Source organism: Ptychodera flava, chromosome 6, assembly GCF_041260155.1.
Source record: "Ptychodera flava strain L36383 chromosome 6, AS_Pfla_20210202, whole genome shotgun sequence".
Lineage (NCBI taxonomy): Eukaryota > Metazoa > Hemichordata > Enteropneusta > Ptychoderidae > Ptychodera > Ptychodera flava.
Genome location: NC_091933.1, coordinates 26138879 through 26165576, shown reverse-complemented (window position 1 = coordinate 26165576; position 26698 = coordinate 26138879). Strand labels below are relative to the sequence as shown.

The 26698-nt window shown below is 38.5% G+C and overlaps 1 protein-coding gene across 1 annotated transcript in view; it reads right to left on the bottom strand.

Moving 5' to 3' along the window:
• Positions 1 to 3345: 3345 nt before the first annotated feature.
• LOC139135325 (plasma membrane calcium-transporting ATPase 2-like) overlaps positions 3346 to 26698 on the bottom strand; it is a 68183-nt gene continuing 44830 nt past the window's right edge. The window contains 12 exon segments of the mRNA XM_070702668.1: positions 3346 to 3701; positions 5013 to 5290; positions 7393 to 7595; positions 9114 to 9327; positions 9902 to 10093; positions 10490 to 10684; positions 11600 to 11779; positions 14831 to 15062; positions 15615 to 15856; positions 16575 to 16817; positions 17230 to 17432; positions 20053 to 20265. Of these exon segments, the coding sequence (XP_070558769.1) occupies positions 3530 to 3701; positions 5013 to 5290; positions 7393 to 7595; positions 9114 to 9327; positions 9902 to 10093; positions 10490 to 10684; positions 11600 to 11779; positions 14831 to 15062; positions 15615 to 15856; positions 16575 to 16817; positions 17230 to 17432; positions 20053 to 20265 (2567 nt within the window). The 3' untranslated portion in view covers positions 3346 to 3529.

Sequence of the window (26698 nt, the reverse complement as noted above, 5' to 3'; positions counted from 1 at the left end):
GACTGGCGGGAGACATGAAGCCTCAAAACAGCAGCTAACCGCGCTGCCTTTGCTCTTCAGTTAGAATCAACTTTTTTCTTCTTCTGTTTATATTTTTCCAAGGGGGGAGGAGGAATGCTACGATTTTTTAACCAAACTTTCAACAGACCGAAAAGCTAACTCATTTACGTAAGTAAACTAAAAATCGAATTGAGAAATTGAGATATCATGTGTACCCTTAAAAATAAAAAGTTGGCAAAAAGAAAATTGTTTGCGACCAATTCAATTTCAAAGACAAACTGGAGCAAAGAGGTACAGTTCTTTAGATGAGCCTGGTGTCTTTACAGTTAATACTTTGAAAAACTGAACAAGTAAAAGGTATTGCTCATTGTACAAAAAAAATTATGATGCAAAATATCATGAACTATTTGAGAACTACTCTACTGACGGCCAGGTGCTCTTAATATTGTTTGAAAACACAATTATCATCTAGATTACCACAAGACATAAAATACAAGTTACATCTCACTTCAATTATTAGTAAAAGGCTTGTGGAAAAATCATCTACTCAAATCAACTCGTCATCAAAACTCCAGACATTTTATTTAGTTAGTTAATTTTTTTTTGTGACAATGATGTTTAACACACCTAGAGAATCAGATTTCCAAGAATCATTTAAATTGTCCAACAACAAGTAAATTTCTACGACCACACACACTCCCTAGCCACAAAGGCCAGCAAAGTTCAAAGGGTCAGTGACATTCTATCCTTCAAGCAGTGACTCATAACAACCGCTATGCTTCAAAAATAAAATACACTACTGAAATACGAAAAATTTACAAAGGTATGCTAGACACATAACTTGGAAAAAAGAGCGTATTTTCAAAGCTAACGAAGTTGTGATCACAAAAGGATCACAAAAGATGATACTTTGAACAATATCAGACTGTTGAAAAAACAGCAATTACAATTTATCAAATCAACAATGTATATGAAAGACTTCCAGCATATCTTTACCCAAATAACTGGCTTGTTCATGCTGATGGCCACATACTGGGAGTGTACACTGACAAACCAAAGTTACAAGAAAAAACCCCAGTTGAGGTTTCATTTAGTTTGTAATGCACGCATCCAGAATGCAGCAATCAGTACGAACAGAAATAAAAGTTTTGAAAGACATTTCAATGAAAGAAACAATTACCAAGTGAAATTAACATCATTGTGATATGTAAAAAAAGAAAAGCAAAAATGAAAATAACCATTTTATGCACTCCTGAGAAACATAGCCAATATAAATAACAAAAAAGTTTCTTTTGTGCAATTAAGTTGAAGGTGTCTGTAGATTGCTACTTATACTGACAGTACACTGGCAAATTAGCAACTTTCACTGCGTAATATTTTGGCCACCCTGGCAAGTATGATATGATTTCGGAGAAACCCTGTTTGTATCTTGTTGAACTTTAGCTATAGCGAAAGTATTCTCCGAAATTCTTACAGTACTTGTAGTACTGCTGTTAAATTTGACACAAGGACAGTGTGTTTGAAGTTTCATCCGCACTGCCTAGTATATAGTTTTGCAATGTTGCTAAGATCACTTGGTTTGCTCTGTTATTGATATGCTTCCACTGTACTGGATCATTTGGCAAAACCAACTGAGAATCAGAGTACCTTTGTGAAATGACCAGTAGATTCTTAAATTCTTTGTTAAGTTGTCCACATAATCTGCATTTACGACATACTGACAGTATATTTAGCAAATTTGACACAGCAGTGAGCATAACTCTCCTGCAATGTACCTAAACTGACAGTATATACATTGTCAAGTAAGAACATTCTGTGCACTGACGATTATACAAAGCAGCAAATACAAAAGAATTGCACATCGTGTAGGAACAAACAGGATTCAGAAAAAAAGTGGAGACTGTAAAAATTCTATTTACTTCAAAAACATAAAGTTCACAACTTATTGCTGTGTGATCTTCTGAGAATGAGAGCCAAATGTATGGTTAAGTTCTGGAGTACATTTACAAAGATTCAGTCAGAATGGAAGTTTACGGGGAGGAAAATGTCACTTTTCAAGGAACAATGTCATCTCGAGGGTAAAGTTGGCGTACATTTTCTTTCATAAGGCTACACAATGACAAAATTACACAGATAGTCTTAATCAGATGTAAATTAGATGCAAATCATTTGCATATATTTGTGTCCAGATAGCAAGTTCACGAGACTGATTTCACACATACAGGATGTGCCCGGTATGTGTGTGCGTACATGTGTGTGTATGTATGTGTGTGTGCCCACATGTCAGGGGGTGTTTTTCCATTCTGACTGCTGGAGGAAAACTCAACCATTGAATAACACAGTCATAGGCTTTTTTTAATAATCAACTAGGGTAGCCATCTATTCTGAATGCCTGTGTATGTGAACCCAATAAAAATGTATTCTTACAAGTTGCATATCTCAAGTGAGGATATGAAAAACTTCTCATGTTGCATCTGTAAATGATGGGACAGTGGCTATAGAGATATACACACCACACACACACACACGCATACGCACATACATACACACACACATACAAAGTATTTGCTCCCACTGGGCTACCCTGCTACAAAAGACTCTACGTGTCCACCTACTAGCAATCTACAGCTTTTACTACTTTGAACATCATTAACATGGACGAAAGTCACAGGCAGAAATGTTTCTTTCTAAAAATATCTGAAACGACTGAACTGACATATATATATTGACAGTAATGCACACACTCACAGACACACACACCCTGTCAAACGTACACACACACACTCTCTCGCACATACTATTCTAACTCTGCCTGAGTGGTATTTTTTTCAATATCTGTTTAGTTCTTAGCATGATCAGAAGTTGAAAACTATTTACAAAAAGAGAGAAGTCTGGGTTCCACATCAATTTTTTTTTGAAACTTTTTTTTTGTACACACACAAAAGGCGGCTCAGATCAGACAGAAAGGTTTTTTCACAAAAGACATGCTGAGGAGGCTGACAATACATGCCTTCATCTATTAAAACAACAGTCCAATATAGATGCTGAATACTAACGGAAGCTGATGAGGTCCATTTCAGGGAGAAGCAGAAAGAAACTTGAATGAAAATTCACGGGTTTGGAACTACCCCAAGCGTGCCCCTAGGTCAGAAACCATGACATTATTTGTCCATTCCATACTACACATGTATGAAAAAAAAAAAACATGCACGAAAAAAAATAAAGTCGATCAAGTATACAACTATTCCATAACAGGGAAAAAAGACTTACTGAAAATGAACATTATGCTCTGATAGAAAAAATATTACAAACACTTTTATACAAAGAAAAAAAAAATGGAAAAAGCAATGATTACAGACCGAAGGAAAAAAGATAACATGTTTCATAGGGGAAAGACAAATAAAAGCAAGGTTGAGAGACTGAAGCTCCATTTGGGGCGATCCCAAACTGGTTGGCAACATTGGCATACCACAGAGGCAAATCCTCCAAAATGGATTGCATCAGAAGGCCCGTCAAGGAAGCACCCATACTAAACGGTTGTTTCAATACTATGAAGGTTGGCGTCAACCTCGTCTTGGTTGTTGGATAGCCGATACGAGTCACTCGTGATATGGGACATGAATTCGTGCACAGAGTTGACGCTCTTCTTGTCGGACATTCTCTCGAGTCCCGACTGAAACGCGTTCACAACACGGATCTGTAAATGTTGATGAACAGAGAAGAGAATTATTTTTCATTTTCGGGGCACAAGGTTGAAATCTTTTCAAATTATTTTTGTTCTTTTTGCTTCATATGAGAAGTTTGTTTATGTTGTTCTGCTTACTGAATCATGTTGACTTATCAATCACCAGAGCTCTACTCACACCCTGCTTAACACAAACAACATGTGTATCTGCTGATGAGTCACTTGCTAGTATGCACCATGAGTAATGTCATAGAAGCATTTCATATCTACAAAGCAGGAAGGGAGTAGAGATCTAAGCACAGACAACTAAGTCTGTTTCAGAAAGCAGAACAACATGAATAAATTGCTCACACTGAACACAAATAATTTGACAAGACAGTGATTTTCTAAATGTAACAAGCAAACCAAGTGTAAATGACAGGGTTTCAGTTTCAATCTACTTCTTGTTTCCCATATTACTGACATTCCTACATGAACATGGTGACAGATGTCTCTGCCTAGCCTTTGCTCATTTGCAAAAAAATCTGTCCCCCTGACAAAACTTGATCCATCTCACGATGTGCAGCTTTCGTGATGAGAACTTTACCTGCCTGAATACTCTGTTGAAATTTCATAAAAATCTCTAATCCCACGAGTACAACATTTCAAACACCTTGCTGAGACGTGACTCAATTACCAGAGACTGAACCCTGCCATGACCTCAGTGCAGCTTGCCTGCATATGATTTGTCTGACGCGCTTCGATTTTTCAACATTGCCTGTTTTTCATATTGTCATCATCACCTATAAGGTACGTATGTGCCTCGAAATTGAAAAACTTGAACTTTTGCACAAACTTTTCGTAAGAAAACTTTTAAACCATTCCCATTTGAATTCAAGCAGAAAACCCTGGTCCCCATGCAAAACTGGGCACAAGGAGAGAAATTACCCACTCTTGAAATTCAAACTGGCTGCCATCCCTCTGTTAATGCTATGGGGAAAATTAGATTTTTGAGTTTCACAAAAATATGCCAGTTAAAAATTTCATTTACTCTATGAGCTTCTACATAAGCCCCAACAAGTGGTAGACCAAACCAGTACTGTAAAGTTTAAGAGTCCAAATATATGTCCCCGAGGCGCATTCTACCTTAATATAACATCATCATTACACTCATTTTCATCATCACTGGTAGAATCACGTTCTATGAAGTAAATTTTTGCTTTTAAAGATGCAATCGACCAAACTAAGGTGGACGGACTAGGGAAATGCAGAAATCGGCTTCTTCTGAAAGGAGTGATGGACAGAATATATTGGAGGTGGGTAGGATTGGAGTGGAGAGGACAACTGTTGTTGTAAACGTGTCAACCCTCTCATCCAGAGAATCTGGGCTCTCTTCATCTCCACTCTGTTGAGATCACCGTCATCCACTTCAGTAATACTTGGTACTTCTTGCTCTGATGCACTGGTTCCGTAACTACAGAGGCGGGGGAGTTTGTCAGTCGGTATGGTACACAACAGCTGGGCCCAGAGCAGCTCTCCGACTCCCAGGAATATACACCACATCCAGTGGTCGATGGAAAGAGGCACAGTGTAGAACACTACGGTGCCGTACTCCACTAGAATGATCTGAGGGAAATGAGGGAGAAAGGCAAAATATAGACGCCATGAATACTTGACACAGTGTGGCATTTGCTTTCATGTTAGTGATTTATACCAACCACCTTCTTATGCAGTGATTCAAAAGTTTTGTTAGAGCGAAAAACATCAAAGCCCTCTGTCCATGTTACCATCACAGTAATATGATCCTGGTATTTGACGGCAGGTTTGATGAAGATGTCAATGAACCCGTGTAAAATGGTCGGCCACTTTGCTCTCTGGCGATGCTGAGTGAGAGTGACAACAATGCCCGCGCAGAACACACAGACACTGGACAAGTTTGAAAGTCAACTGTGAGGGATGTGTTAGTGACGAGCAGTCTGCTAAACTCAACAAGCGTTGCACCTTTTGGACAAACTGCTTTCTGTTCGGGACCGCAAAGACAATGCTCTTTCCTACAAGTAGGTTCCAGCAGCTTTTGGATGGTCTAGAAATGGTATTGTGAAGACAAGTGAGATTTACTGAGTGTACCGGTAATAGAGAGCATACAATGGTCTCTTTTGTGTGGTATTTGTTTGCTGTCTGGAAGACTCACAGCTGAATAATCTGCTTCCAAAGTGAAGGGGTTGGAGAAAGATCTTGAGGAGGATTGGAAGTGGGGGAGCGTTCTGGTTGGCATTGGACACAAGATCATGCCAGTAGCCAATTCAATGGTCAGCAAATACCTTGCAGGGAAAAGGACTGACAGACTTGTTCAGTGTCTACTGACACTGCATTGTGTTGACTTACAAACCCTTCCACGGCTTGGCAGACGAGATCACAGATAGAACAAAGGGATCGATCACTTGCAACCAAGCTCATTAACATCTTTATCAAACTTACCCTCAAATCTTGGCTTCAAACTACTGTAACAAGACCTGGACTGTCACAGTTTATCAGTCTGATTATTTCAACAAAGTTAAAACAGTGAAAGTGAAAAACTTCATTGCAAATGTGTTACCACTTTTGCTTGCTGAAAATTACTGATATTATATGATATTAGAGAGTGCACCGAATGTGCGACATTCACATATTAATACTGTTTTACGAGTAAGTATTTGGCCTTATAACTTGAGCATATCAGTACTTTATTTATTTAAAATGAACCAAGGAATACACAAAAGTTCAGTTCTGTCTTAACAAAACAACACAAAGTCATGTATTTACAGTAGAGGCATGCACTATCAAAAGGTAAGCAGCGCTTTATAAAAAGTGAGCATGCTTAGCAGCGTTTTTCGAGTTACATGCAATATGAGACGTGCACAATACAACAACCTGATCAGCTCCATTCACAATGAAGCAAGCGTATGCGATACGGCATAATAATGAAATCATACGTTTACCACAAGGGCGACAACAGCATGATATTTTGCTTAAAGCAGGTACTGAGACAAAAGAAAAAAACAACTATAGATTTTAAGGTGAGAAACATGAAAAAAGTGAAATATGCACATGACGATGACGGCAAATGAATCCGGGGCGATGATTCTTGGGTATTACTATAAAAGTCCTTTGAGTTTCTGTCATTTTTGCTGCGACCATGTTTCTGCTGTCATGCAATGTACACTGTGACGGGGGGATGGGACACAGGTGGGACTGGAGTTAAATTAGCTGTGCTTAAAAAAACACATGAAACTGGAGGTGTCACGTTTTGGAAGAATCAAAATCTGGAATTGGATTTTTGGAGTTGACAGCTTAAAGGACACAGGAACATCTTGACCTTGAACCACTTGCACTGCAAAGCTTTTGAATTTTCCACTCTTCAAAATGAGACCCTCTTTAGTCTATTCTAAATGATCCCAGGAAAGAATTTTAACTTGCCATCTTTCCAGTCAAGCTGTAATTCCACCACCTTTCAAGGCAAAGCTTATACGTTCAACTGAAACTTGCTGCTACCAGCAGTCATGTCTGCATCAAAGTTTAAAACAAAACAAAACACCACATGCATATTTTTAAAACCCATGGCAGAGTTTATCCTTACGTATACTCCTGACAAACAAGTTAAATGAAACTGTGGCAATAATTCTTTTCTTCTTCTTTTGCCAGCAAGAAACCATGTAAGATTTTTCACCCTGGAAAATTCAAACCCTTACCTGTGCGGCAAATGTACCAAAGAGAATTCCGATGAAGATCGGATTTCTGTGCATTCCTATGAAGACATTCCGCTCGTCATGTATCTTTCTGGAATTGACCTCATTAAATAGTTGCATCATTACAAAAGTATTAAAGATGAGTGTAAAATGTGTTGTTGGATGCTTCACACCTATTCCGCTATCAATATCAAAGATACTAGGACCTAAAACAAGACAAGAACACATAGGCAGATGTAAGCAATGGTGTTGTTGAAAACTGATCTCCTTATCAACCTGAGAAACTGATGACAATGCAGATGTCTGATTTCATTTGAATTCACTATCTCTTGCACAAAATTAATTTTTTTGCCGCCCAAGTCAATCACGTTATCATACTACTCGATGCCTTTAATAGCATGTGCCTTGTGCTGGGGGCTCAAACTGGATGACATTGAAATGCATTGTGGGTAAAAATTCGACTTCTCACCACAGCAAGAGTTTGACATAGTGATCTGTTAAATGTTTTAACTGAGTCGTTTTCATGGCAAGAAGTTCTGCTTATTTGTGAAAGTAGCTGAACTCATGCATATTTTCATCATTTTATGCGTTTCTGAGATTAATTCATGCATAACCTTACACTTTACTTCAGCTTCTGTAATCTTACATGTTTTACCTGTAGAAATCTGCCATATTATAAATATGATTGATAGCCTGAGATATCTATGACTCACTTAGGTGGCAAAATTGTGTTCAAGGTACAGACAATAATGCAAATAATGGTGAGAGCTACAATGGCAACAAGCGGAACAAGGTTGCCAGTCAAATCAACAACCACTTTTATAATAATCCTTTTACCATCATAGTTTTCCCCCACACTCATTGGTATCAATGGTGAGTCAAGGCCTTTTTACAGGGACTGGGGGGGGGGGGGGAATGGGTTAAAAATTGGAAAGGAACAGAAATACTCTAGATATATTTATTGTAATGGTAAACATGACTATTCCTCTTGCCTACAGAAGGTGAGTATAATATAAAGCGCCCTCGTGTGACAATCTCTGTATTACAGATATATTACAGAAACTGTTTTCAATGGCAGTTCATTTTAAATATTGCACCAAAAACAATATTTGTGAAATCAGATAAAGTCCCACTTTGTAGACAAGTTCTACACAATAGTACTTGTACATGCAGTGGTCCTTCAAGCAGAGTTAGATGTACAGTATCATCAAGAAATCAATTTGAAAGCTCATGGAGTAAAGACAGTTTTCACTGGCTTATTTTTTGTGAAAATTGACAATCTAATATTTCCCCACAGAGTTATCAAACTCAGGGTTGGCGGCCATTTTGAATGCTAGTGTTGGTAAACATTGCATAATCTGTTTCTCTAATACCAAATTTTGCACTGTGATCCCCTAATTTTTATTCTTGATTTAAAAAAGGAATGGTTTAGGATTTTTTTGAGTTGGATAAAAGTTTAAGTCTTTCAATTTTGGGGGTGTGAACTACCTTAACCCTTTCACCACAGTGGTTTAGCCAAAACCTATTGTTAGCAATGGTGATTGTGGACCTGTTTACAGGGAATGAGGGTGAACAGCTTAAAAAAGGTAATCCAGACCTGGCAAGTTAAACACATGGCAGAGAAGTAATTTTGAAGATTGTAAGAGGCAATAGGCTTATGGGACCAAAAGTTTGGTAGAAGGCAACCATTTGAAGAACAGAAAACCTATCACAGATCAACTGACCTGCATAAAGTATGCTGAACATAATAACCAGTTGATAGACTGAATGCCCTAGGATGTTCTTCATCATCGTCTGGGATATCAGTGGTGACGTACGACCATACGGTTTGCGCAAAAGCAAATCTTCTGTGGGTGGTTCGGTTGCCAGAGCCAATGACGCAAACGTGTCCATTATTAAGTTGACCCACAACATTTGAACTGCTTTCAATGGACTATTCTGTGAGGGTACGAAAATCAACAAAAAATTATTTTTTTTTCACCGAGACATATGGTGCATTTACTGAAAATCATGACACTACTAGAAACCCACACTGGTTGACCTAATGTTGAAAGTCAATTGAGATGCTTCAAGCTTAAATTATTAAAATGGAAAGAAATTAGAAGAGTATGACAGAGCCTGTGTAATTGTTCCCTGATAGAACTTTGCTGGTGGCATAATTGTTTGCTCAAATTTACATGGATGTTCATCAGCCAAATCACTGTAGATTAAGAATTTGGACTGCAGTGATTTTCTCAAGATGGAACTGACAACTTCTCCAAGGCAAATCATTTGCCAGAAGACATTCAACATGGTGAATATTGAAGTGCTTTTACTGATATAAGAGACCATGCGCACATGCCTTGGGAACTACAATGAAGTTTTGAATGCTGTCTCCACGCATGATCCTTCCTTCATTTTCATGAAGGATACCAGTCTTTTAATGTGCATAACAGAACAAACACTCCTGTTTGTAAATATTTCACGATTCTCCCTTGAAAAGGACTCTTTCCTTGTCTTCTGGGCTACTTACCTCAATTGTACAAGCACCAATAAACGCCAGTGTCACGGCAACCACGTTGACAGTCAGTTGGAACTGAAGGAACTTGGCAATACTATCGTAGACGTTACGACCCCACATGACTGCCTTGACAATGCTGGTGAAGTTATCGTCTGTCAGGATGATGTCAGATGCTTCTTTGGCCACATCTGTACCTGCAATGCCCTATAGAAGAAAGAAGGAAACCATCAAACTGGACTTCACGTTGCTGACCAGTATATGCACAACAGTCGAATCAACAAGACAGAGACACAAAATACTGATACAGACAGTGCACAGAAGTTGTCTGAGTTACTTGGGGAACTCTCTCAAAAGGCGGTGACTTTTAAGGCGAACACAGTAAAATTTGTATTGGCCACTCAGTCAGTTGCACATTTGGCGCCCATCAAGCGTTGCGAGTAAATGTTGCTCTTCACACTACTGGAGAATGTAACTGTCAAAATCTGACAACAACAGGTCAATATTGCTTGGGGTTGAGTAAACTAGAACTGTGGGAATTTCCATCCTTGAGTTTTCTGATTTCAAAGTGTGTATGCTACTTGGTATGACAACACAACTTACCATAGCAAATCCAACATCAGCCTTCTTCAGGGCAGGGCCATCGTTGGTACCATCCCCTGTGACTGCTACCACTTCCCTGTTAGCGTTGACTCTACTGTCTATGATGCCTTTGACTAGGGTGTGTTTGTCCGTTGGTGAGGATCTTGCCAGCACTCGCAGCCTTGGCCAGATTTTGTCAATTAGTTCTTGTTGAATCTGGAGCACAGAGGAGCAATAATTTCAGTAACAATTGACTGACTGAGAGAATACCAAATATTCTCATTTGCCCCTTCTGTTAAAATTGCCATATTACCTTGATTGTATGGTGACATTTTGCAAAATTACAAAGATATTTGCCATGTGATTAAGGTAGAGTGGATACTTGTCCTCAAAATTTTACAATAATTTTCTGGTCTACTGACTGTATGGGCTCACAAAATGTAGTTTTCAGTGCCTTACTTTTGTGAAAATTGAAGATTTAATTTTCCCCATAAAGTTAACACAGGGCCATTTTTAATTCAAGTGTTGGTGAACGTTAGGTATTTGTTTCTCTATTGCAAATATTTTGACAGTGACCCCACAGTTACATTCTTCTGATCTTGAAAGAGAATGGAAAAAAGTTTCTCGGGGGAAATTTGAGCAGAAGTTTGTGTCTTTCAGTTTTGAGATACGTTAGAACTGCATGTACCTTGAGATGAATGAATAACCATTGGTGTACAGTGGGAGGCACAAGAAGGACTATCAGCAACTCCTACTAGGGCTGTTTGCGGTCAGCTTTGTTACTAAATGAAGCTGCATGCACTCAACATTGGACACCACTTAGAATTTCGGACTAATTTTTTCAGTGTTGCGCATGCAAGGTGTTTGCTGCACCTTGTAGTCAGAGTCATTAAGATGTCTTTTCTAGTATTCATTGTAAAATTGGCAGTAACCTATGAAGTTATTTTCGTTTTTTTTTGCATAATTATGAAATCTCCAAAAAAGCAATCTAAATTTGCAGACAAATATTTTTTTCCCCTTATCAGTGAGAGAACAATGATGTCATTTGCGATCATTCCTATTTCTACTCTGGGCACACTTTTCTTCTGGAAACGTTTTGAAGCTATTGATGGATTAGAAAAGCACACTTACAATTCCATACTTATCCCTGATTCTTCTATTGAATTCTTTTCCTTCGAGAATTAGGAAATCTTCCCTTGGATCCAGGATGCCGCATTTGGTTGAGATGGACCTGGCTGTGTTGATGTTGTCCCCAGTAACCATACGTACTGTAATTCCGGCACGTTGACATTTCCTGATCGATTCTGGAACCTGCAGACACAAATATTTACTCTAGTCATATTGCTGGACCAAAACAGCACACCGGCCAAAAAGTAAATGACATGGATTTATCACTTATCAATAAGAATGTTTTTAAAATACACATAGACTGTAGTCTAAAACCTCTCTGACATTAAGGCATACGATCTCGCCAAATCTTAAGTCTTTAATATCATACACCGAAACTTCGGAGAGGTTTTAGACTTAGCTGACCCTCTCAATGATGAAACTTCTCTGCTGGCATTTTCTACATTTATCGCTATTTTCTAGAAGATAAAATTTCACTTTTAGCCTTTGAACCCTGCCCTCCCCCTGGTGACCTACGACACATTAAAACCCTGACCCCTCCTGGTGACCTATGAACCCTGGCCCTACTGGTAACCTACGACATACTATGGAAACTAACACTCACAGACGGCTCATAGGGTTAATGCATTCTTGGTAGCATATGTCAATCCTACAGTGCTAAAAAATTCAAAATGGGACATCAACATATAGGACATAAAAATTTTTAGATGGCTTCTTTAAAAAGAATGAAGAATAGATTGAAATGAGCTTGCAAGTATGACGTATTAAAGGCATCTGAATGTGGCTATATGTTGGGCTGAGTTTTTGTCTTGCAAACAGAACCCTCTACTACTGATTCTCTTTGTTCACGCTGAAGTGAAGGAATCTTGAAGGAGGAGAAACAAGAGCTCATCAGCTGAATTGTGATTTTGTTACGTGGTCTGAAAAGTTATCTAGGACTAAATATTCAGAGTGTATGAGAAAGCATTCTATGATAAATGACAGCATTGAACTTTGACCCTTTCACTCCTAGATTTGGTTTCTCATTGTTGATATATACAGGGGAAATGGTGACACACAGGCTAAACAAAGAAATAAATGGAAGGAGAGGACATAAAATCCTCTGGTCCACAATGCGACATGTATAAGCCCATTGACAGCCAAAACAATTATACGAGATCAGTCATGGGTTCTCTTTGCTATACATGTATCCCATTATTAAAAGATGTGCTAGATATTGGGTGCATTTGGTAAAACTGCTATTTGAAATAAGCATGTATTAGGTTACTCTTGAAATGGTGCAGCTAACCTTGTTAGTAGAGCATCTTAAGAATACCATGGATTCGATTGGAAATCCAAGTATTTCATTAAAAGAGAAAGCGTCTCATTTTGAAGTGCCATCTTATGAATGATTGACATAAAAGCAGATTGGAGGTATATGTGTGTGCACTTGTGCGTGTGCATACGTCTGTTCATCTTGTGTGAGATGTAAAACACGAACACATTCACAAAAAGTGACCACCTCCACACACTTCACCGACCTTCACCTCACTGTCACAGGTAAATAAACCAGACATGAACAAGAGTTTACCACAGAGAAAGAGAACACAGCCATATATACACCAATAGATACAGATAAAGTGTGAACACAGTACGAGTATGAGCGACTAAACCTGAAGACACTAGATCCAACAGATCAGGTGTAAATCGAGAACAGAGGTTGACAGTCTACAGGAGTATTTATGGTGATCGGAGCAGAGAGTGGAAGAGTGGTTTAGAGATGCGGGGGGAAAGATGGTCAGTTTGGTTGAAGGACTCTATTGGAATCGAACAAACTATGGAGGGTGCTAGGTTGGTTCTATTGGGGGTTTGAGTGGTTTATTTTTCAGGGTTTTTTCCCTGTTGTTTTTCTTATACACTAGATACGTAGAATTGTTTCCATACCTGGGTATCAAGCTGGGTTGGATGGATGGATGCACTTGGAATGGACGTACTTACTTTTACATATCCCCCTTTACTTTATGTCAAACCCTCTGACTGTGGTGTTGTGTGCGTGAACACAATGCATGCCTGATCAGAGAATGAACTTTGCAAGAAGAAACATGTATGACGGAAAACTCACATAAAAGAAACACATGGCACACCGGAACACTCTCATCACACTAAGCTAAATGTTGCTCCCAGGGAGATGGAGACCAAAAATAATCCTTCCACATACAAACACAACATGCATGTACTCACTGAGCCTTGAAGTGTCTAATGCCTTTACATTGATTTTCGTCTTTTTATTGTACAGTATTAATTTATTCAAAAGGCCAAGGAGAGAGAAAGTATATTTGCTGGATTTTTTGAGGAAATTGATAAGTCAAAGTAAAGTTGTAAGTTCAGAATCATCTACATAGCATTTTTGAAATTCGACTATGAATGCTCCTTTGATAAGAAATCACTTGTTATGGAAAGTCATGTGGGTTGTTAAAGACAAGATCGCTTGTATTCCATTTCCTGGTTTTTCGACTTTTTTAAGGCTGTTATTAATTTGATTTCAATAACAGACAGGAAACCTGAGTACTAAAAATTCAACTGCCATTTAAATGTAATTGTGTGCTGACCACTGCTGCATTGAAAGTGCGTTTCAATAGGATTGCACGATAAACATACGCATACAGACACAATACACAGACACACACACATACATACATACATAAATATGTACACACACAAAATAAGACAGGGACCCATGCATACTTAATGCACACATATAAGACACACACACACAAAGAAATGAAAAACAAACGGTCCTGCAAAACAAACAGCTTTATGTGTGCAGATGCACTGAAGAAGATAGGCAAACAAATTCTGTGTGAATAAATGGACAAAATGGATGCAACGAGTGAAATGTGAAAAATGTTTAAAAAAATTACAATGAAGCTGTATGACTGATTTGTTCAATTTGCTCATTTGTGTCTTAGTAAACAATGAGCTGTAACCACAACACAAGGTTTCACAAGGTTTTGATGAACAAAAGTGGTACAACATGACAAAATGATTCCACATCTCTTTGGTTTGCTGCTTTTAATATGCCAGTATCGGTGAGCAATGTTGACCATTTGGAAAAATGATGGGAAGTTCTCATGAATGAACGCTTTACCTTGGGCTTGATAATATCAATTGTAAACTCAGACTTTTTTCCTATTTTCTAGATGCACAACTAATTGCTCTGCACAAACACAAACTAACGAGCCCAAAAACTCTTACCTCCGGCCGTACAGGGTCTTCAATACCGACAATAGCAATACAGGTAAGTTTGGAAACAACGATGTGTTCCTCATCCCAGTCAGGTTCTTCATCCATGAAATCCCGGTAGGCAATACTCAGCGTCCTGAGCCCATGTGAAGCCATGGGTTCAATTACATTCCGTGTGACATCTTCCTTGTCCGTGTGGAGAAAAGGCTGCGGCTGGCCATCGGCATCCAGAATTAATGTACATCTGTTGTAATGACAAAAAGCACACATATTCCATCACAAAATCTGCTCAAGAATTAAAATAGTCCAATTTTCACACAAGGATAGAAAATCAAAGGGGTTTGAGAGTGTATAACAATACAATGCAATGAAATAACAATGCAATGAAAAGGTCCCTTTTTTAACCAGTTCACTCAAATTCCACTCTAGACCAGTCCACAATTACTATTCACCATCACAATGTGGCTTTTCTTTCATAACCTCTATGGAGAGGTTAGACCATATTTGTGGAAAGCAGGGGTAATAGAACAAAACTGATGGGAAAGAAGTATCCTGACAATGGTTAGCATGATACCAAGATCCAACATTTGGCCTGTACAATACATTTAACCAGGTTGGTAAGTGGGAAGTGGCACATTACTGTACACTGGGGAGCAATTCTGTCAAGCCAACGGAGCATTTTCCAAATACTAAGACAGAAGGAAAAGAGACGTTGTGTTGCTGACTTTGGTAAACTCAGAGGTGCTCTCCCACGGGCAGCTCTCACATCATATCACAAAGTTCTGCTCAGACTTACTTTTTGAGAATAATTTCTGAAGCACCTTTGCTGAAGAGTCTGAATCCTCCACCAGGAAGAGGTATGGCCGTACTCATTGACTTGCGCATGGAGTTGAATGTGTAGACATGGTGAAACTTCTCCTCTGGCCATTCATCTCGGACAGCTTGGTAGTCATAGTCCAGAGCTTGTAAGAAACCTAGTAGAGCGCACTCAGTCTTGTTACCTATTTGCTTTGGAAGCTCTCCTTCTTGCTCTGGCGGCTTTACAGTCGATGGAAAAGGAAGGCAGATGGGAAGCAAGAGTAAAGTAAATATCAAACAAACAAACAACCAGTCTGACATTTAACATGAAATGGTAGTCAATAGTACTGCATTCGGAAGGATGCATCACAAGTGTGACATTTACAGTAGGTTTCAATTCAGTGCCACAACTGTGTGTGTGAGACAGACACATCGTATGCACAACATAAACAATTAGCTTGGGCATCACGACACATTTCAAAGTCACCGCCTCATTAATTAGTTACAGTAAACCAGTATGGGGCAACTCAGTCTGGACTGACAGCCGAACAGTTGATTGCACATGATTGATTGTGTAGCTGTCGAGTAACGATTACAGCTGAAAGTTAGAAGTTTTCTCAGCTAAAAGTGTCTCAAACGCAGAGTTGTGGCACCAAATTGAAACCCACTTTATGTACTCAAAGCAGCTCCGTTGTATCTTTCATAAACACTTGATGTTCACCCGGGTTCAGGAAAAATCATATTCTTGGGGAAGAACTGCACAGTAGGTCTCTGTCAGATCATTGTTTCAATAGGAATATTCTGAACAAATATGAAATCGTAGTGGCGGTGTCCTCAGTTTCATCAGCTTGCAAATATGCTTTGATACAGCGATGTCAGGAGTAAATGTCTTTTGTATCAAAAAGAACTTTATTCAAAAGATAAAAATATGACCTTGAAGTGAAGTGCAAGTACTTACAATGACCTTGGAGGAGTAACCACTATTTATTGATATTGAATGGAGGAGAAGATCTCGAATTTTCTCATAGATGTCATCCTTCTTTGGAACTTCTTTGAAGTGGGTTCCACCTATGTATGCCTGTACAACTGTCATTCTGTTGGTTGTAAGGGTCCCTGTTTTGTCGGAACAAATGGCTGTTGCGTTTCCCATAGTTTCACAGGCATCCAAATGACGCACTAAGTTATTGTCCTTGGTCATTTTCTGTTGATTTGAAGTAACAGAATAGATGCTATGTTAACTTTACAGTTACAATGGAAAATCTTCCTTCAAAATAATACTTACCAAGTTTTTCTTTTCTTGAGAAGAAATATTGAAGAAAAGGATCAAATAAAAGTCAAAAAAAGCTTTTGGAAGGATCAGTGATTTTGTCAAAGGAGTGTATCGAGTCAGCAAGTTTTTGTGCAAGTACCCATCCATTGTCACCACAGCCTTAAATGGCTCCATCCCTCCAGTCACCATCCCTAAGTTAGGAGATCCAACTTTTACCAAAGAAAACAAAGGGAATAGGCCAAACCATTGGGGTGATAGGGTTACTGGGTAAATCTGCAGTGTGACTTCTGAAGGCTTGCCATGCTGACCGAAAAAGAAAAAAATCCTCCAGGGAGTAACTTACAGTGACAGAATATGCCAGCGAGAGAGTGACAGCTAGTGGTAATCCTTCAGGTACAGCTACGACCAGTACAGTAACACCAATGATGAAGAAATCTATGAATTCAGACCAGTAAGTGTTGCTCCAAGACTTGCCCTCTATGGCGAACGTTTCTATGCAGAACCGCAACACCAAAACTATGATGGTCAGCACAGCGATGGCTGAACCTGTGAATTGAAAGTTCATGGTTAGTAGACATCCTAGCACTTAAAAGGATCTTTTATAGAATTACACATTCACTAAAATCAATCAATCTATCAATGCAAATGTATATACACAATGTATACAATGTCCAATACCACTGCCAGAGTGTTTTTTCACAGGTGGTTTTTGGATTATGAAAAGAGGAAACCTGCTTTACATGTGCTTATATGGTTTATCACAGGTCATCACTGAGGACACAGTCCCTGCTCACACCATTAATTGATATGCACATGCACACTACAATACAATGTCTGTGTGCCAGGTTTGAATGAAATCTGTTCAGAGATAGTTGAGTTATGGTTAAAAAACAAGAAAAAATCGCAACAAAATGGTTGCCCGTTGGGCATATGGGATCATATCGCAAAATAAATTGACGTGCATATATATGCCATAGTAATTTATCTGTGTATCAACATTGAACGAAATCAGTTCAGGGATATTGAGTTATTGTTCAAAAACATGAAAAAAATCACAAGGCGGCCATATTGGATCATATCGTGAAACAAATTGACGTGTATATATATGCCATAGTACTTTATCTGTGTACCAACATTGAACGAAATCGGTTTGGGGATAGTTGAGTTATGGTTCAAAAACATTAAAAATTCGCAACAAATGGCCGCCCAGCGGCCATATTGGATCGTATCGCGAAATAAATTGATGTGCATATGTATGGCACAGTACTTTATCCTTGCACACAGTTTGAAGAAATCGGCTCAGGGGTGACAGAGAAACAGCTGCTGACGGACAGACTGAAGGACGGACGGACAGGACCCAATCTATAAGTCCCCAGAGAGACATCTTTTGAACTCTGAGGGAGGGAACTCTTTTCAAATGGCACTAAATTCAGATTGTGAATATCAATTGGAGGAAGACTATTGAAAGCTATGTGGTTGTCTGAAAAAAGTCATTTGAGGGCATCCAGGATTGAAAAGAAAATATGAATATTATCCTGGCACCTCAATAGTAACAAGTCATCGTTGATGACACAGTCCCCACTTGGTAATGGGTATTTTGATTACAGGTCCTCAAAGAGGATAGAGTCCTCTTCATTAGGTCTGTGATAAAAATACTTTTGAATGAATTCGCTTGATACATGTCTGAGTTATGGTTCAGGACATGAAAAAAATCGTAACAAAATGGTCGCACAGTGGCCATATTGGATCGCATCACAAAACAAATTGATGTGCATAGCTATGACATTGGTCGATGTCCTTGTACCAACTTTGAATAAAATTGGTTGAAACATGCGGATATGCCTGAGAAATGGCTCTGTACATGAAAAAATCGTAATAAAATGGCCGCCTGGCGGCCATATTGGACCGTATCACAAAACAGATTGACGTGCATATGTATGACATAGGTTAATGTCCTTGTACCATTTTGAATAAAATCGGTTGAGATATGCCTGAGTTATGGCTCTGTATATGAAAAAATCGTAATAAAATTGGCCGCACAGCGGCCATATTGGATCGTATCACAAAACAAATTGTCGTGCACAGCTATGACATTTGTCAATAAGCTTGTACCAACTTTGAATAAAATCGGTTGAAACGTGCCTGAGTTATGGCTCTGTACATGAAAAAATCGTAATAAAATGGCCGCCTGGCGGCCATATTGGATCGTATCATGAAGCAAATTGACGTGCATATCTATGACATTGGTCAATGTCCTTGTACCAACTCTGAATAAAATCGGTCGAAACATGCCTGAGTAATGGCTCTGTACATGAAAAAATCGTAATAAAATGGCCGCCTGGCGGCCATATTGGATCGTATCACAAAACAAATTGATGTGCATATCAATGACATTGGTCAATAACCTTGTACCAACTCTGAATAAAATCGGTCGAAACATGCCTGAGTAATGGCTCTGTACGTGAAAAATCGTAATAAAATGGCCGCCTGGCAGCCATATTGGATCGTATCACAAAACAAATTGACGTGCATCTGTATGACATTGGTCAATGTCCTTGTACCAACTTTGAATAAAATCAGTTGGAACATGCCTGAGTTATGGCTCTGTACATGAAAAAATCGTAATAAAATGGCCGCCTGGCGGCCATATTGGATCGTATCACAAAACAAATCGACGTGCATCTGTATGACATAAGGAGTAATCCTTGTACCAAGTTTGAATGAAATCGCTCCAGGCATCTCTGAGATATCTGCGTGAACGGACGGACGCACGCACGGACGGACGGACGGACGGACGCACGCACGGACATGACCAAACCTATAAGTCCCCCCGGACGGTGTCCGTGGGGACTAAAAAGCAATGATTTTTGAATGTGCACAATAGCATCGTGAGGAAATAGATTGAACAGAATTTTTGAAGGTTCTTTAAATTGAAGATTCTGAAAGATTCCACCAGAATTAGTTTTGAACCACAAGTTAAGTTCTAAACGTTGATTGTTGGATTATGAGAGACATTGAATAGGAAGCTTTTGAGATGTTAGAGATACATCTTACAGTCATGTGTCAAAGAAAGAAAAGGTAAGACATAAACTTCAACATAAAATAGTGTCAGGCAGCTTAATGATAGCAACAGAGCCACAATGATGGGTGGATGAAAAGTACAAACCTGCATAACCAATCTGAATGGCCAACTTTGTAAGCTTCAGTTGGAGCACAGATTGTTCTTTTTTGGGGAAGGATGGCATTTTAATTTTGGCTTTTTTCACTTCAGAGTCCTCATCAGATTCAGAATCAGAATCCTTTTTGGCATCATCCAGAGCACCATCAGCTTTGCCATCCAACATCTTGCTCTCTGCTTCTCCATCAGCATGCTTTGCATCTGTCGATCAAAAGATGATCAAACAAAAAAGGGAAATTTTAAGAACAATATATTATGTAGTCATCGGAATAAGTAAGTTTATTTTTCCTCCGTCCAAGAATCTACTTGCACTAACCTATACACTCTAAATTTTTTGTTTGGTTCAAATGATAAACCAACTGGACATCTTAAAAATACACTGTATCGCCATTTTTCTTTATACAAATTTTGAACACAAGAACATTAGACTACGTCAGTTATCTCTAGAATGGCATGACGTATTTCACAGAAAACACATGTTAACTGAACTGTAATGGATAGATAAACATAAAGCGAGACATTTCCAGTGTATTCACCCACACATGTGTGGTAAAACTATTGTGACACCTGAGAAGACTTTATTGCAATAAAATTCATGTTGTACTTAAATGACACCATTGGGGCTGTTTGTACAATGCGGACAATACCGTTGGTACCCTTTGCTATGTCACATGTTTTCAGGAGAATATTTGCATGGTGCCAGTTGTTGATACACGCAGAATGTCTCTGTCTCGTATTTTGCACAACTCATCATGAATGTATGTCATTTTTCACCACCAGCTGGTTTCATGAATGGCTCAATCATCAATTCATGTAATTTCCATGGTAACCCTGGTTCATCTTGACTAACATGAATTTAGGCGCCTGAGCGTAAGCACAGCATGAGAAATTTGGACATACAAAACGTAAATTAGAGATACAAATCTGATTTGAATGAGTTGACAATCAATCATTTACTCTGAAGCTTAAAGCAGGAACAAAAATTATCTCCTCAGGAAGTCAACAATGTACCTCCATGTCCATGAATCTAGCTATTCTATCAGCAGTTTGACATCACTGAAGTGTTGCTTGTCTGAGTTTGAATCTGAAAATAACTTCATAGTCACCTTTAATCAGAGGCCGCCCTGCACCTGTGCCTCGAAGGCTTGCGGAGTGATTGACATGGATGTTTTGCGTTATTGGCAATATTTCAAGGGCAAGGCGAAGTGCCTCCATTGAGAAAATGAAAAGCATATCACATTATCTCAAAGCCTTCATTTTGAAAGTACACGGAAATGTGAGCATGTGCTTGCATGCATCTTAAATAGGTTAGGGTACAATCCACATTCATCATCATTCGTCATCAAATTAAACACAACAACAATATTTGAAGCACAAATTGAAACCTTTTGCGTGGGAGATGAATTTGTCCTGAAATTGTTGATGAAGAAAATTTACAGGGATAGACCTGGAGGGACGACTCCAGCAGAGCAGAGCCAGATAAGAACAATCCATGTTTCTAGAAAACCTTTAAACTTCAAATATTACAAGGTCTCCATTAGGATAGTGATTGAAAGCCTCCCTGATAAGAACTCAGAATTTCACGGCAGCAATAGCTTTCAAGTAATTAAGGCAACTGGAGCATTTGGCAAACTAATCACTAAAATTAAACGCTGGCAGATTTTCTATGCTGCCAGGTTAATCACCTGCTGTGCCTGACTGGGGCTCAAGTTTAAGCAAGTTGAGAGGTTTGCATTCTTGGCTCTAATACACATGACGGGGGAAGGTCATGGCTTGTGGCAGAGCACGGCCCTTGTGATACTATATCATATGTTCTGTTATAATAAAGTGCAAAAAGGGTAACTGCTAAGGCAATGCTTCATTATGAGGATGTCATGTGTGTGATTTCGAAAAAAGATTGACACCAACGGGATGTAATATGATGTTGAGCATCTGCTGTGAAAGAAAGCTGTTATTAAGCACTGAACCCCTTTTCCTTCATTAACATTCTTGTGAAGTATATTTTTTAAATGTTTTGAACAGCACATATTCAGCTATTTTACCCTCACTTCCCTGTACATATCCACAAAAGCTATTGAAATCAATGGGAATTTACAAGTGTGGCAGTGAAAGAGGGTGATATACAGTCACAAACCACTGTATAGGTGTGTGGAACACCATGCAAAACACGTGTCATTGGAAATCTCATGATTTACTTTGTTTCTGGACATCATGACACTTCATTTAGAACACACAGCAATAAACTTGCAGAGTTACACTATCAATCTACTCTACAACAGAAAGCATACTCTGACTGACTTGATGAACCACTGGTGAGCAATGCCATGATCTCAGATGGCTCTATTTTTAACATTGACAGGTGCTTAGACTACAAAATGGCAACATGCTTTACGTTTTGTAAAACCTGCATGTCATCTTATGTATTTATGCATACATCTTACAGAAGTAACACTTTCACTGCGTAATTAATTTTTATACATGCATTCCTGTGCGTAGTTTTCTATGGAAATAGAGCCTTATAAATATTGATTTACATGCATGACTGTATCTTTGTAATTATAAGAGTATTCAGGACAATTTTTTCAGTGAGTATTGCAATATGACAGAGCATCATAAAAATGCACAAAAAGTCATGTGACACACCTAGAAGGTCACGTGATCATGGCGGCCATATTGGATTTTACAAAAATATTCAAAAAATGTTGCATTTTTTTAATTTCAATATATGAATATATTTTTTTCAGCGTAACACTTTAGAAATTACTACTTATATTTCATTAACTCAAATTCAGTAGGGGGAACACATACTCTAAACATATTCCACATAAATGAGGTTAATATGCACATTTATTACAAGTTCATCTTCGAACAACAGGTATCATCCGGCATTCAAAAGACAGCTATATTATATATAAGCGTATATACTGGTAGCTACTCCGATGTGTAATTGTCATTGATAGATTGATGTCGTACAACATCCACAGGATACCCCATCAACGTTTGTGATGTCGGTCACCGGCCCTTTGTCGCACTTTTCTCTCAACATGCTCAGGTGGCCTACCTTCCTGTCTTGCTTGCAATCTCTGTCTTTGCTCAACGGTTTGGGAACATATTCAAGTTCGGTATTAGAGTTGTAATTTGAAATTTGACTTCCGCTATCTCCGTCGAGTTCAGTTTCACGATCAGTGACAATTCCACTAGCACTGTCTAGAAAAACATGCTCAAGGGCTTAGTCAGTGTTAAACTGTGCCCGAGTCGCCATTTTAAATACTTCTGACAGAAAAACAACAACCAATCACACGATTCTTACAAATCAAGGCGGAGAAATGACCAAGTATGGCGGCATTTGTTTACAAATTTGGCACGCATGCTCATTTAGGTTTGACCTCTACCTCGTCCGCTACGCTAGGCTTGAGGAAATAGTCAACAAACATGATGTAGATCAGACAAAGCCAACGTATATCGAACGCATGTAAACGCGTACTTTCTTGGCGCATTTACGCGCCCCCCCCCCCGCAGTCTGGCTGTTGGCGCAGAATGCGCCCTCCCACGATGAAAGTGTTAAGGAATAACCCTTGATGTAGGTGGGTGTTGGGTGAAGGGTCTCCACCAGTCTGCTTCCAAAGCAAAGGTTTGGATTGATACATGAGATTGGGTACAATATGTAACATATATATATATATATATATCAGTGGCTTGGTGTCAATTCAGGCAATGTATAGTGCTCGATCACATCACTCTGACGATTGCCAAGCGCATGAAACAGTCTGTAGAGTAATCACGACAAGTTCCACGTCTAGCAATATATATATATATATATATATATATATATATATATATATATAATATATATATATATATATATATATATATATATATATATATATATATATATATATATATATATATATATATATATATATATATATATATATATATATATATATATATATATATATATATAGCAAGAGCCGCTGGTTAAGTGATATATTGAGGGAACTGTCCCCAAACCAAGTGTACCGGTATATCTGCCTGCGAAGGGGCTTATTGCTATTATATTACATCAACATTTGTATTTATGGCATTAAAAGTTGTTTCTTCCGCAGTTTTAGTACAAAAAAAAGGAGAAAGCAGAATCAAATATTGAGTGATCGTCACTGAATGGAAATCCAGTACCAGGGACCTAAGTGTAGCATTATTGATGGAAGGATACCGGTACATAGCACGTGTACTTGGCAATGGCAATGATAGCAGAGCAGATAAAAATAATGCGGCTGATTTTGCAAAATACAAAGTGACTGCTCCAGTAAGGCAGCTCTACAGGAAATATCTTAAATATTTACACCACTCTTGTCATGATTGCCATGTATTTAATAATTTGCTTAGAGTTATAGCATCGTTTTCTTTGCTATCTTTATGCTCTCTATCACCACACTAAGCTTCTGTGCAGGTTAAGGGGCCAATTTAGCACCAGTTGGTAAAATGTTCTTTTACTACGGCTGACATATGCTCTTGTCCAATCAGAATGATGCATTAGCATGACTAACATGCTGATATACTATTATTCATGTTTGAAACTTCAGGGAGATATCAACACATTGCAGTATTGCCAGTGTCATGAATTTACAACGACACAATGTAATGCCAGCTAGGAAAACACTCTGTGTCCCCATGTTCAAACTCAGTATACCGTTAAAGTCATTTTATAAGACGCGTCTTTTATTATGATGTTGCAAATTTTGAACTCGAATTATTTCTCCAGAGAAGGGGTGCGACTTATAATATGTACTTTTGTGTTTTTTAAAGAGGTATACTCCTTCGTCAACCAGTAGGTTGAGAAACATGTGAAGTACATTAATACAATTTTATTAAAACACAAGGAACAATAAAGTATCAACTTTTGATGAACGGAGCCAACCTAAATGGTGGCCGGTAGTGTGACAGATCTGCTGAAAAAGGGGTGCGACTTATAATGCATACATTCTCCATTTTTGATTTTTTATAGATTTCATCCTACGCAACTCAATCAAACGAGAGTGCGACTTATAATGCAGATGCGTCTCATAAAATGACTTAAACGGCATGTTAAAAATTCTGGACCCTAGTTTATGGTTCTAACATTCTGTGGGTGACCAGTAAAAATCTCGTTCTTCATGGTCACATTGTCAGTGGCATTGCAAATACATTTTATATATTTATTTAATTTTTACAAAATTCTTCTTGTGCTCCGAGAAAGAAAATGACAGAAAAGGCATCTGCATTTTACAAGAGCATATGAACAGGAGAGAACAATATAATAAGACTTCCTTTGGGCCTCCTGTACCTGAAACCAGTTTATTTGGAAGACTTTCCTCAGAGAAAATGCATCAAATCTACTTTGAAGAGGTTAAGAGTTAGGGTTTGAATTAGTCTGAGAATTCATGGCATATATCAAAAATAAGTAGCCGTATATCTTCATGGAAAAATGAGAAAATGTCAGGGGGTAGGGCAGGTGGGGTCGTGAGGCAGTCTTGCAAACGATAATATCAACAAAATGAAGAAAACTTTCCATTTCTGAAATATTGCAATTTTCGTAAAAACTTTGAGAGGAACAACTTTTTCAAAAGTTCTGATTTTCATAAAAAAGCAGAGATTTGAATGAATCATTATAGAGGATAAGTGAAGGATGCACTGGGCAGACTGGGAAGCACAGGAAATTTTATGACCATTTGCCTAGCTAATACCATTGTCCTTGTCATCTGCAAGGCACTGAATTGGCAAGTTTTTGAATAGTTTGTAGAAATTTTAATGGGAGGAAAACACTGACAGGTGTTGGAAAAGTGTGTATCAAATAACCAGCTGCCATGAACAGCAAGATATAGGCTAATCAGGTGTCAAAAAACTATTTCACAGTGTATTACAAATGTTCTTCAAAAACTAACCAACATAACTCAGCAAATTATCATAGACAATCTAAATTTAATAGCTTGCACTTTCATTCAACAATTCAAATTTTTTCCCTCTTTTTTCAATTGCACAGCAGATCATCTGGTACCATTTTACAAGTGGTACAGCCACAAACTGTTGACATCAAATCGCCGTACACAATACACAGTGCCACAATTACAAGGCATCTGTGTTTGTGTATGGCGATTTGACATCATCAGTTTGTGGCTGTACCACTTGTAAAATGGTGCCGATCATCCGTACCTGTACAGCCATGAGAAGTAAAAATAGCATATTTAAATTTCACCAGAAACATGATAGTTTTACATGGGTGACTCATTGAATTTCAAACCAAGTAGTGGTGTCAGTGTCCATGTGATTAAAGCAGGTACCAGCCAGTATACCTGATTTGACTGACAACATTTGATGCACAGGCAACTGGAAACCACAAATACAGGGTTGCAGCCCTGATGATGCTGTGGAATAAATTTTGGTAGTGAGAGTGCACAGTACGTGACCATAAGGATATTGGCATATGTTCATTTCTGGAGAACTGTAACTCACTCTGACAGGGCCATAAGGAACTTGGCATATGTTCACTTCAGGAGAAATGCAATTCAGCCTGAAAAACTGTCAGTTAGTGAGGCTAGAGGTTGGCAAACATATGTCTGATGCCCTATGGCCTGTCATTAGATACCAAAAAATAACT